At 40.2% G+C, this 13,636-nt stretch overlaps 1 protein-coding gene across 1 annotated transcript in view; it reads right to left on the reverse strand.

Moving 5' to 3' along the window:
• PPP2R2D (protein phosphatase 2 regulatory subunit B, delta) overlaps nt 1-8,507 on the reverse strand; it is a 15,093-nt gene extending 6,586 nt beyond the window's left edge. The window contains exons 1-4 of the mRNA XM_015409356.1: nt 8,400-8,507; nt 6,118-6,283; nt 3,630-3,742; nt 1,760-1,937 (exon numbers count right to left, since the gene is read on the reverse strand). Of these exons, the coding sequence (XP_015264842.1) occupies nt 1,760-1,937; nt 3,630-3,742; nt 6,118-6,283; nt 8,400-8,507 (565 nt within the window). The remainder of the gene's footprint in view (nt 1-1,759; nt 1,938-3,629; nt 3,743-6,117; nt 6,284-8,399) is intronic.
• Nucleotides 8,508-13,636: the final 5,129 nt, after the last annotated feature.

Here is a 13,636-nt window from a genome sequence, read left to right on the forward strand (position 1 = left end):
TGTATCTTTAATGAGGGGGGGGGGGCTGTCCTCTCTGCTTTCTCACTCTCTCCTCAAAGTGAGAGAAAAGGCTCCCAAAGGAGAAGAAACTGGCTGTGGAGAAAAGGGAACAAAACTACTACCACCCTCCTATGGCCAGCTTGCTTTTTTCCTGGGTGGCTACCGCAGTGGTGGATGTACTTTCTCTTCTCTGTGACCAGCCTGCTCTCCTCCTGGAGGCTGCCCAGGTGACAGGGGGAAAGTGTAGAAGCTGTGGAGAAGGGTGGGTGGGTTGTTGAAAAGGATGGGCCCTATGCTTCTATCCCTGGCATGAGACCTGCAGCTCAGGGAGGCTGACAGCTTTCCCAGCCTATTGCAGAAGCTATTTCATGGTGGGAACAACCTGCCAACCACAATGGCCTTCCTCGTTTTCCTGGACGATGGGGTGATTGCAACGTTGAGGGACTGTGCCCAGGAGCCAAAAGAAGCATGTCAAAGAGCCACTAAGTCTCACTACTCTAAACTGTGTGCCAAAGTTATATATAGTACACAGATGCTAGCATGAGATTATGGCCTGGTCTACACACGCAACAGAATAAGGTGGCAGAATGGGCTCCCTCTTCAGACTGCTGGTCAAAGAGGCAATTAGCAGTAAAAGTCACATTCCCCCAAGTTAATAAAAAAACCCCACACACAAACCCCTCTCCATAAACATAAAGCTAGCATACTAGGGTGAGAGGTTGTAGCCTAGCTTTTTATAGGATGTGCTAGGTGTTCAATTACAGGCAATTATTAATACAGGAGAACTCTGAAAAAGTGTAACCCCACATTTCCAGTCTGAAGAATTCCATCACTTCACTTTCTGCTAACCTCATTAATAGTTCATTGTGCTTCATTATGTAGACCAGGCCTAAAACAGTATACTAACTGAATGTCCCCAACCATGGACTGTGGATATGAATCTACCTCTTTCAGCAAGAAGCCGGCAGGAACTTCAGGGGCTAAGCTGTTCAGCATGGAGGAAGGTAGGGGTATGCATTCACATATGCAGCTGATAAGAACATAAGAGAAGCCAATGATGGATCAGGCCAATGGCCCATCCAGTCCAACACTGTCACACAGTGGCCAAAAATCCCAGGTGCCATCAGGAGTTCCAGCAGTGGGGCCAGGACACTAGGAGCCCTCCCATTGTTGACCCCCCCCCCCCAGCACCAAGAATACAGAGCATCACTTTCCCCAGATTCCCTATCTATACCTTGTGGCTAATAGCCACCGATGGACCTCTGTTACATATGCTTATCTAATTCCCTCTTGAAGCCATCCATGCTTGTAGCCGCCACCACCTCCAAATGCTCAGTAATACACTCGACTGCCAGCCAAAAGTCCCCAAATATGGCATTGGATATGGCAAGACTTTTACAAATTTTTTTTTTACAAAACTTAAAACTAGAGAAAAGCAGCTTACTTCAAAAGACACGAAAACAGCAGACTCCACTACTATTCATTATTTTGACAGATGAAATCAGGACAGCTGTGAACTCTGCTTTCCCTTGCTTCAGGAAATACTACCTGCTTTGCTTAGATTGCAAGTTTTGCATCCTTAAAAATCAGTATAGAAGCCTAATGGATATCAAATAACCCATATAGAGTAATACAGGTGCTTTACAATCTACAAAACAAGAGACCACGTTATCATAGAGGCAATTAGCAGTAAACATTTCTATTAATCAAAATGTTTTAATTATACTGTAACAGAAGGATAACATAATAAAAAGGATACTAAAACTTCTATCTGTGATTTCTAAATGCCACAGGTTGATTCTTAGGTCATCTGCGGAAAGGTACGTTTCATGATCGCTATTAACTGAAATAGAGTTTATGTGATACGTGTGTGCATTTGCAAATATCCTTCGGGGACTTGCTTCTACCATTAGGTCCATGGGTTTCAAGATTGGCACCTAAAAATGGAGAAAATAATGAGTTTGTTTCTGAAAGTTGCAGCACTTACTTAATAAAATAATAATAATATAATTTAAAAGTTACAGGAGTTGCTTGTAATGTATTTACTCCAGGAATATAATTTAAATTTAGTGTAAAAATCCACTATAGGCATTCCAATTTTGTGGGATTCCAAAATTACAGTAAAATTGTATTTTTCAGTTTAGCCTTAATTTTTACTCAAATATATATGTATCAAAGACTTCAGCAGTGGATTAAGATTTTAACCATAAGAAAGCCAAGTCTCTCCAAAGCATGATTTGCCACATCTTTCTCATCAAAAGTCAACTAGCTTTCACGCTAAAGTTCTAAATGATTGAATGTATATCAGCTGCCAGAGATGCTGCTCAAAACTGGCTCCCTTATAAGCCATCCTTGTGCTGGTCATAATGTGTCACCAACTCTATGATGCATTTCTAGCATTACTCTCTGCATGATAGCGCCAATTCACACTGCAAGCATTTGCAGGCTTCATGTCTGCAATGGGGATCACTTGCCACTGGAACTCTAAATTCAACAGCATTTCAACCATGATGTATGCTCCCATTTTCTGTACTTTAAAGTAAAAAGTAGTTTATAAAATAATGTTTAACATACGTTAAGCAAAGAGAGATGGCCGAATAATTTTCAAACGCTGCTACCATGCTGTGTGCTGGTTTTCTATGGATAAATCCCAGATTGATCCATTTACAAATGTGGCATTTCAATTAAAATGGTTAAAATGTCCATTTAAATTAGTATCGAAGTTACCATTTTAGCTATTTCAGGACCTCAGTCATCAGGGCACAGGTCAAGATACAAAAGTGTTGCCAGCCAATACTGAAAGCATCTGATACTTCCTTTTCTATTACCTCCAAGACCACTAGTTTATTTTAAAATATGAAGGTATAGGACAGTGACACTACACCTAAGGAAACTGCACCAAGGTATGTGCATCAGGCTTTTCAATTTCCTTTGACATTTGCTCCTCTGTCTTCTATCTTGGAATACCATTTTGAACATCAAAGTTCGAACATGTCTAAAAGCTTCTTTGCACAGCTCCTATTTCCTCATGTCTCAAACACATCTAAGTTTAATGCATCATGAAAACACTGTGTAAACCAAAATGTATAACTCCAGTGTTCTCAAATGAAATTGCCCATTCTTCCCCCCCAATAACATGTAAGTACTCTAGCATATCTAACAAAGGATACTAAACACAACAAATAACCTACTTGTTCTGAAGTTTTCTTTAGACTTTTAAAAATGACAACTATTTTATGAAGAAGAGAAGGGTTTTATACCCTTCTTTTCTGTAGCCTAAGGAGTCGCAAAGCAGCTTACAATTGCCTTTCCCTTCCTCTCCCCACAATAGGCACCTTGTGAGATTAAGTGGAGCAGAGAGAGTTCTGAGAGAACTGTGATTGGCCCAAGGTCACCCAGCAGGCTTCATGTGGAGGAGTGGGGGATCAAACCCAGTTCTCCAGATTAGAGTCTGCTGCTCTTAACCACTACACCAAGCTGGTGTACCACATAAGTGGTAATCTTTTAAGAAGATCACTGGAAGCTTTCTAGCATTTAAACATCTAGTACATTTGCCCATCCACATAATACAACAGCAGAATAACAGGTTACATAGATTTCATTGGTTCTAAATTAGGATTGCAAGATACCCTTAATGCTGTGATTCTAAATGGATCCCGAAGTCTTCCATCTTCATCTTTCAAGTTATAACCTTCAGCTCTCTTATCCCTTTCACTGATTTTCCATAATTTAATAGTTTTATCTAAAAGAAAAAAGACATTTTGAACAAATTGTTCAAGTCAAATAGTACTAAAAACAAATATAACAGACACTTGTTATTTATAATTATTTGCAAATGAATCAATGTGTGTGTTTCAACTGGCCTGAGAATTTTGGTATAGGGGTGTGTGTGTGTGTCTCTGTGTGGAATATACACTTCTTTACCTTTTGCAAAAGCCTCCATGTGAAATGAAGGAGGATTCAGCCTCTCCCTCCCAGTCTCTTAACGTGCACAGAGCACTTGTGGGGAGAGGGAGAGAAAGGCTTTTTTTCACCTCTTGCGGATCCTTCAATAAGGGAAAGAAAGAGAGCAACCCCTTCTCTGCCTCTTCCCTAGTATCTGTCTGAGGAGGTAGGTCTTGTTTAATCTCCAGCAGCTCTGTGCAGCAGCTTCAGGATAAAGCATTCACTATGGGTGAGCTGGCCAAATTAAATACAGGGCAAGGAACATATACATTTTGAAAATGTGTTTCTATTCTGAACTTTAAGAACGTAAGATACTTCGGCCACATTTCTTCAGCTAGTCTACCCTATTAAGACCAAAAATGTGCTCTCTAAGTTATGTGCCGCTCGTACTCAAAATGTGGTTATATTGTAAAGAGGAGCTTTCTATGTTTGTTTTTCTTTTAGTACATATTTTTTTAAACATCAATTTGCACAGACACAAAATAGGAGAAGAAAAACTAGTTTTGCTAGGTAAATACTCTCATTGTCCCTATTGTTAGATAAGCTTGTGGGGGACTTCTTATGTTAACCAAGATCAGGAAAGAAATAGGATTACTTAGAAACCTCTAACAGTAATGAGGGGAACTGATAAAAACAAGGAATAATCCAAAGGTGTACTCAGAAATAAATCTAGTTTTATACAGTGGGGCTTACTCCCAGAAAAGGATTGCAGGCAAAGTAAACCTGCCGTTTCTCTAGTACTATTATGTTATCTTCTTAGAGTGAAAGCATCAGTTCAGCAAAATACATTATTGGCCCTTAAATAATTAATGTTAGCTTATGTACTACTCAAGAATACAGCAAACTGGCATTGTCAAATACCTGGGCCTTATTCAGGTATGGCTATTTTTAGTGTATAGCTCTGTAATTATTTAAAAATACATTCACAACTGTCTAATTTTAATTTGAGATTAGGATGCAATTACAGGATAAATATAATTCCTCAACAAGCAACAACACTTTTGATGTAAGCAATCATGGCATAAAATAAGATGTCCAAAGGTGACAAGAGAAAACCCTCTTGATTTCCTTTACTTCCCTATCATGCTCACATACAGAACCTGTTCTACCTGCTGAATCTCCATGAATGGGAGAACAGAGATCATAGTAGACTGCTTCATCAAGGTAAGAGGGCAGGTGAAGAGAGGCCACAACAGTGCGGCCACAGAGCTAGCAACAGTGATGGGTATTTTAGGAGTCCTCTCCCTTGTTTGCCTTTATGTAAGAGGATAAGAGGAGCCAACAAACAGAACAAGACAGCCGTGCAAGTTGCCTGAGATCTGCATCTCTGAATGAACCCAAGCAGAACAGAGTGGCAGTCAAATGGCACTGGATCAGTTGTTGAGGTCCATGCTGGTGCATAAGTCTTAGCAGATGCCCAACTTTGCCAACATAGAGCACTGGGCCTCAAAGAAACAACAGGTCTCAACAACATTTAAGTAGTCTTACTTCAGCATAGCTGTTTTTCACTTTTTACCACCACCCCCTTGCCCCAATGAAGCAGACAACAGCTTGTGGACATGCAGCTTGCCGGATGTTCCACCCCGGAACCCTATGACAATATAAATAGGCAAGCTGTAGTACTGTACTTATTACAAAAGCTGTTTCTATTATAGATGACACTATTCTGTTCTTTGCTAGATAACTCTCCAATCTAGTAGTATAGACCAGTCTCCTTGCAAGGTATCAGAACTTTATTAGTATAGAATCAGTAACTTCATTATATGTAATGCAGAAGATCATAAACTAAAGAGATACCATTTCTTCTTGCATTTGTTCTGCAAGTCATCAGTTTCTACAAAAATAAGTAAAAAGGCAAGACATGCCAAAGAATGTGGCATGCAGAAAGTCCCAGATTCAATCCCTGGCATCTCCAGTTAAAAGGGACCAGGCAGTAGGTGATGTGAAAGACCTCAGCCTGAGACCCTAGAGAGCTGCTGCCAGTCTGTTGTAGACCATGCTGACCTTGATGGACTGAGGGTCTGATTCAGTATAAGGTAGCTTCATGTGTGGTTCATGTGTGATTATATTAGAAATGATGCAATATTTATAAAGTACCAAGAAACCTAGGTGCATCTAATCATCTCATTTCTAGAACACCTACAGCAAAATGTATTTTATAAATTTCCTTACCATTTGTAGATAATAAGAAGTGAGCAGCATTCTGTTGTGGTAACCACCTAATTTTATTAATCTTTTCCTCAATTTCTAGACTTTTCAAGTAGTCAAACTCAGGTTCATGACTTTGAAAGGTACTGTAAACATTATACTCTCCCCTTGAATGAGGACGACTTTTATTCTGCAAGGAAGCAAAAACAATAGAAAGTGGTTCTAAAGTAGTGTGTACATACCAAAGAGATTTGTTAAGAAGTTATCAATAAAAAATATCATGTAATTTTCAAAGGTACCATGTGTTCATGGCAAAGGTAACATTTGAACATATGCTGCTTTTACCAAAGAAATCTTGTATATTAACTTTCTATAAGTCCATGTTTCTCTCCCTTTTTAAAGGTTATTTCACATTATATATTCCCTATACAAGTAACCACTTATGAACAGGGAAACGTACATACACTGTTGCATGTTGCATCTGTTCTCACAGAATGTTTATCTGCTACTTCCCACAGTGGTATAATGCAGTTACACTTCTACACATGGCTAATGTAGTGCCCTGCATTAAAAAAGGGTGAAGCAGCCTCCTTGTCCCACCATTCAAGATTCCATAAGAATGTTATTCTTTAACATCTCTTAATCAATAGTTACACGATTTTTCAGAAAGGTTAAAACACAATGGAAAGATTTTTCTCTACATGTTCTAGACTTGCTTATGAATGAAGCAGGCATCTCCCTAATAAATAAAAGCCGAATGGTGGTGGCACTTCTCTAGAACATTACACATACTCCAAAATCAGTTCGCTCTCTGATCTGTCATTCAGAGGGTCTCCCTATCCACTGGCTGCTTTGCCTGAGTCCTGCCTCCAACATTCTAAACATTTTGCTATTCCTCTCCCCCCCACAGCCAGTCAGAACACAAAGGTTATTTGCATATGCAGCCTCATTGGCCTCTGCCTCGGAACACAGAGGTCGTTTGCATATGCGACTTGATTGGCTTTTGCCTCTAACATTCTAAACAGTTTTCCTGTTCTGAGGTAAAATGAGTCCAATCTCCAGGTGAGGGCTGGAGATCACTCAGAATTCCAACTGCTTTCCAGATGGCAGAGATCAGTTCCCCTGGAGAAAATGGTGGGCTCTGTATCCTTATATGCTGCTGAGGTGCCCCCCATATGACACAGCCAATGTGACGTATCAGTCAGGGCTTCAGAGCACGGGAGAGACTGCAGGTGTGTGGGGTGTGGAAAGCTGAAGAGTGAGGGGGAAATAAAGGTAGGTTGATGATTGGCTGGGAAGGAGATAGGGTTGCCAACTCCAGGTGGGGAATTCCTGGAGATGTGAGGGATGGAGCCTGGAGAGGGTGAGGTTTCAGGAGGCGTGGGACCTTGGACAGGTACAAAGCCATAGACTCCACCCTCCAAACCAACTATTCCCTTCTGGGGAACCATCGTTGCCAATCTCCAGGTGAGGGCTGGAGAGCACTCAAAATTACAACTGTTCTTTAGGTAAAGGTAAAGGTTCCCTTGCTCGAAAGCCAGTCGAATCCGACTCTAGGGTTGCGGTGCTCATCTCCGTTTCAAAGCCGAAGAGCCAGCGCTGTCCGAAGACGTTTCCGTGGTCATGTGGCCGGCATGACTAAACACCAAGGCGCACGGAACGCTATTACCTTCCCACCGAAGTGGTCCCTATTTATCTACTTGCAATTCTTGCTTTCGAACTGCTAGGTTGGCAGGAGCTGGAACAAGAGATGGGCGCTCACTCCATCATGCGGCACCCGGGTCTTGAACTGCTGAACTACTGACCTTCCACAGCCTGCAGTTCAGCGTCTTAACCACTTGAGCCACCGCAGCTCCTTGTTCTTTAGGTAGCAGAGATCAATTCCTCTGGAGAAAATGGTGGACTCAGTGTCATTATACCCTGCTGAGGTCACCACAGCAAATTGACACTGTGTGTTCAAGGCCGGGGCACCCGCCCAGAGCCTCTTTCCAGAAGCCGTTGTATTTATTTCCACAACGGACCTTTTTCCTAGTCTTTTATAAATACTATCAGTTTAAAAGGTGAATGCTCATAGTAGCCTGAAAACTGATTGTGACGGAATGGCTTCTGGAGAAAAATCATTCCCTGGCTTGCCAAGTGCTTCAGGTATGGATCAAATTCAATAAAACAGAATAGACTAAAAACTATGCAGGGACACATCATGAATCTAAGTAAACTTGGTGATGTGATCGTACGACATCACTTTCTTTAAACAAACAGGAAAGCTGTTTTAATAACCCACTTTCATTGTTTCGAATGGCACTGACCTCTGGTTCCCTTTGAAATATAACCACTCTGCCACCTTTGTCTCCTGTTGCAAGAAGATCTCCAGAGTAATTAAATTCAACTGTTGAGATAATGTCAGCTGTAAACATAAAACAGAGACAATCAGTATTAGCATAAAGATGCGTAATGTGAACTCAGCACATTTAAGTATTCATCATAACTGAAAAACCATATCACATTAATGTTCCAGCTAATTCTTAAAACTACAGCCTTTATCTTCAGCACTGACTGTTTTTAAAACAAAAGGACAGTAGCTGAATAATATACAAGAATATTAAAATACTAAATTAATTGTAGTACTGTCAGTCTCCAACGTTCAGAAACATTTCTTGCGCTGTAATCCTATTCCTACTTTCCCAGTAGTAAGCTCCATTGAACACAATGGTACTTACTACGGCACAAATATGCACAGGATTCTGTGCTGCTGTGAAATGCAAGATTGAAAGGAAAAAATTCCTACAAAAATATATCTCCTGGGCCAAGATACCAGATAATTCCATTTCATCACAGCCACATAGATAATTATGTTCCTTCTTGCATTTCCAATCTAAACATGTTGTAGACATCACTTGAAAGCATAACTGAGTAAATGCTCTTCCCAGAGCATTGTCAGTTCCACTAATTAGCTTTGCAGGGAATGATCAGCTTTATTTAAAACATTTATATGCCGCCTTTCCACCCAAATACACTCCCCAAGGCAGTTAACATCAAGGCTTCAAAACATTTAAAACAATACAATAAAACATACAGAGATATGGGCACAAACAAACACACACACACACACAAAACACTAGAGAAGAGGGTCAATAAAAATTTGTTAGAGGTATGCCAAACAAAATAAAAATGTATTCTCTTGCTTGTGGAAGACAATGATGTAGGAAGACGAATGAATCTCCCTGGGGAGGGAGTTCCAAAGTTCTGGAGCCATGACTGAGAAGGCTCTTTTTTGGGTTGCCTTGCAACCCATCTAGCATAAGATGGCAGGGACAACCAAAGCAAGGCACCTAAAGATGATTGGAATAGACAGGTAGATTCATAAAGGACAAGGCTGTCCTTAAGGCATGCTGGCTCCAAGCCATATAGGGCTTTAAAAATCAATGCCAGCTCCTTGAATTGGGCCTGGAAGTAAATTGGGAGCCAGTGTTCATGGGAGAAGACTGGAGTTATAGCATCCCTGCAAAACATTCAAGTCAACTTTCAGGCTGCATAACAGAACAATTTTATATGCCAATTAAGTTATAAATGCTATATTTTGATTTTTTCCTAAAACATACATGTATTTTCAGTGAAAACACACAGGTTTGTTTACCATGGCTTTAAAATTTCTGGATAGTTCACCTCTACTTATACCACTGCTTGACAAATCCAGGTGTCAGGTCATCTTGGCGCCTAGTGTTTTCAACATAGACCCTTCTTTGGCAGTAATCAGATGGACTTCATCAGTTTTGGCAAGCTCTGCACCTAGTCTTAACAAAAGGGATTGGCTAGAGATTTCTGAGGCTAGCAGAGTTCCTCTTCTGATTCCAACTGGAGACAGGGAGTGGACAAAAACCTCAACCGCCATGCCTCCAACAACTAAAAGAGAAAGTGATCCTATTCACTTCCACTCACATGCCCAGTGGTTACTGGAGAGAGATTAAGCTAACTTCTGAAAGGTTTGCTCCATTCCGATTGTTAGGGTGGGAAGAATATTCACAGCATGGAAAGAGAAGTATCTTGAGAATGGCTTCATTCAGATTCTAATAGCCCCTTGGGCATATTTATAAATTAGGCCCTTGGTGAGATTTTTGTTGCAGTGATGATTACCAGGGCTGCCCCTACTTTATTTATATACTACACTTTCTCATAGCAGAGATAAAATTACAAGAAACTGTGAAGAAAGGTTAATGAAGTTTCATCGCGCCAATAATTAGAAAGTTTAGTCACTAAGGTATGAAATCGTAAAAGCTGAAAAATAAGTCTAGGTACTAAATTTTGGCCTCTAGAGCAAAAGAAAATCTGTTAAGGCCTGCTTTTACCTTGCATTACAAACTGCCTCTGAAACACTGTTTAGTCTCAAAAAGTAATTTACTATGTGGCATAGCATGGCGAATACTTGTTCAGGAAATACAAGTTCAAATCCCTCCTTGAGCACACAAAACTAGTTGGGCAATTCTTGGGTTCTGGCCACAGTATTTTATATTTATTAGAATTTTAGGCTAATTCAATAAATCTTCAAGAAACCAAGTTCTATACTGGCTTTTCAGCAGTTACCAAGACATTTATCTGTCTTTGCTACTTAAGCATAATGATGCACCTTACCGTAAAAAGAACATTTTATTGTAATAGCTAAAATGAGACATAAGAAAATAGAGTAAATTATAAGCAAGGTGAACCCCAAGTCATCCAAGGATTTATATGATTAATTTAAATGTGATAAGCAAAGGAACCTAGCATAGCAAGTCCCTGCATCCCACTAATACAGCCATGGGCTTACTAATTCTTTTGAAGCAGCTCTAAACTGTACATCTTTATCTCATGAAAGGTATGGAAAAATAATGCAGATCCCAGAAATCCTGTTTAATATGCTGCTAGTGGTTCACCCCTTGCTTTTGCCCATGGTTATTCAGGCAATTGCCGGTTATCCAGGCAATTGCCTCGATTCCTGCCACACAGATACCACCAATCTTTATCATCTAATTTTGTAGTTGTTCCCACATTTAATCCCTGGTCACAGCTGGATCTGATAAGAAATTATACAAAGTCTAATAAATATAACCTCCCTAGTTAAATCTTTAGAACTTATCATCCTAGATGTCTTAGTATTATAAACAACGGGAGGCAATGGGAGAAGACTTACATGGGTAGGCACTCAAGATATTCAAGTGCTCCTGACCTCACAGCCTTTCCATGCAAAAATGGAAGTTTAGAATTAAAGTGGTTGGCTGGGGAATCAGGAACAAACTGCAATTTACACTGTAGCTGCATGCAGCGAAAGCTCAGTGGCACCTTTTCCAATGCAAAGGAACCTCAGCATAGAAGAGGTGGACGGAAGAGGTGCACAACCTTTCCCCTGCCACCCCCATTCCTTTAGAAAGTGCACAACTCCCAGAAAGGTTCCAGACCCACATTCACAAGGAGAATCCAGACATTACTTATAGAAAAGGGGGGAAGGGAGACAGAAGTGCAGAAGATATTCCAGGGCAGAAGTGGCTGACTGGGAATGGAAGAGAAGAGAATCTTGGCATCACCCTGTGAACATCCCTTCTGCTCTTAGGAAGGGAAGGCATCTCAGCTTGAGTGAGTTCACCAATTAGTAAAGGAGGCAGGTCTTAATTTTAAACTTCCTGTCTCCACAGGTAGGAGTCACCCTACTTCTCAGTTCAGGTGTTCCCCAAATTGTATAACTGCTTCATCTAAAACTCAGGGAGAAAACTATAAAACAGCAAAAATGCCAGGTGATAGTGTATAACTCAGATAGATAGTGCACAACTCTGAACAAAACAGTAGTAAACAAGACAGGTAGATAATTAACAACAAAATGAAATATGTATCCCTATTGTTGGATCCCCAAGCATCGAGAATAAATCCACGTTTTCAAGAAAAGCAAAATTTATTTCAAAGCGTTGGAAAGACACTCAAACACGTTTTTTGTTAGAACTGGGGATACACAGGTAGGGCAAGCATAATAAAGGAAATTCAAACAGACACAGATCCAATGAATAACATTCCCGCTGGCGGGCTAAAGAAACGGTTGCGCGCCCAGTCCATGAGAACCAGGCAGAACATCAGACAAAACACAGGTGCAGTTCCCAAGCGATAATCAGTGGCAAGCATTACAGCATCCTCTCCTCCACAAACCCTCCAGTAGATTATCTTAGGCATTCCAGCATAGAAGCAGAATAACAAGCCGGGTGCAACAGGGGAAGGATATGTACACAGAGGTCATAGAAACATAATGGCAGCTTGCTGACACACAGATGGCACAAGCTAAAAGAAAAAAAGGAGAGAAGAATCCTCTCAGAGGGATGGGAGTTTAACAGATCAGAAAGCAGGTGTAAGACTGTGCCTGAGAAACTGGAGAGCTGCTGCCAGTCACAGTAGGCAGTACAAACCTTTATAGACCAATGGTCTAACTCAAACCAGCTTCAGATAAAACTCCTGGAGGGGGGAGACTTTGGGGGATGAGGCAGGATATCCAATTTGTTCCCCCCTGTAATTTATCAACCGCTCCATTTACGTAGTCATATTTTAAGTCTGCTGGTTCTAAGGAATATTGAACATTTAGCCAGAGGCCAAACAGCTCCTACACAAAGACTTCCTTTTCATGACCTCTGTGTGTTTCATGGAGGCTTGCTGATTTTGTTCTAGTCACAGCTTATCAAGACATCAAGATTTTCCCCCACTCTTTTTTTTCTGTTATGTCTCTGTAGTTTTAAGAAAGGTAAGTTAAAGAGTATAAATTTCTCTCTTTTTCTAGATCAGTGGCTTGACTTCTACGGTTCTCTTTAATTGGTTATTGACCTGTTGCTCTGTGACCATTAATCAAATGTGTACTTGACTGTAACCAGGCGGCTAAGGCTCTGTATAAAGGGCTCTACTGTTATGTCATCATAGGTTCACACTGAGAAGAATGAGGGTTAATACTTCTGAGTAAACCTTACAGGTGGGTCTGAAGGCTGAAGAATTACTTTCAACCAAGAACTAATGAGAGAACTAAGAAAGGAAGGAGAGGTTATAGAGGAAAGGTCAAGTACAAAATCAGAGGCTACAGAGGGTCTATGGTGAATCCCACATACATGGATTCCCCAAACATAATAAGTTAGGCCTTCCATTTTGAACCTAATTGAAAACATAAAAATATTACCTTTCTTGAAATATTTGTATCCAATTTGTGACTTTGTTCAGATTTTTCTAAAATATTCTTCTGTCACAATTTTCAATTAAATCTGTCTGTCTACATATAAGATATACCAAGTAACAAAGTAGCAGAAATGGTGAAAATATGCAGTATGAGTATGCAGCAATGGTAAAATGAATAACTCCGTTGAAAAACAGATTAGTTACAACATTTGAAATGTAAAATGTTGAATATAAATGTATCCCCAAAGAATTAAGTTTTATAGTATTTTGTAAACAGTAACCCAAAAACCTTTTAATGTAATGAAGGGGGTGATGGTGAGAAATATTTTCTATTTCATATATTTTGTTATATATAATCACCTTTTGATATATACAA

Source organism: Gekko japonicus, unplaced genomic scaffold (assembly GCF_001447785.1).
Source record: "Gekko japonicus isolate JY-2015 unplaced genomic scaffold, Gekko_japonicus_V1.1 scaffold716, whole genome shotgun sequence".
Taxonomy (NCBI): domain Eukaryota; kingdom Metazoa; phylum Chordata; class Lepidosauria; order Squamata; family Gekkonidae; genus Gekko; species Gekko japonicus.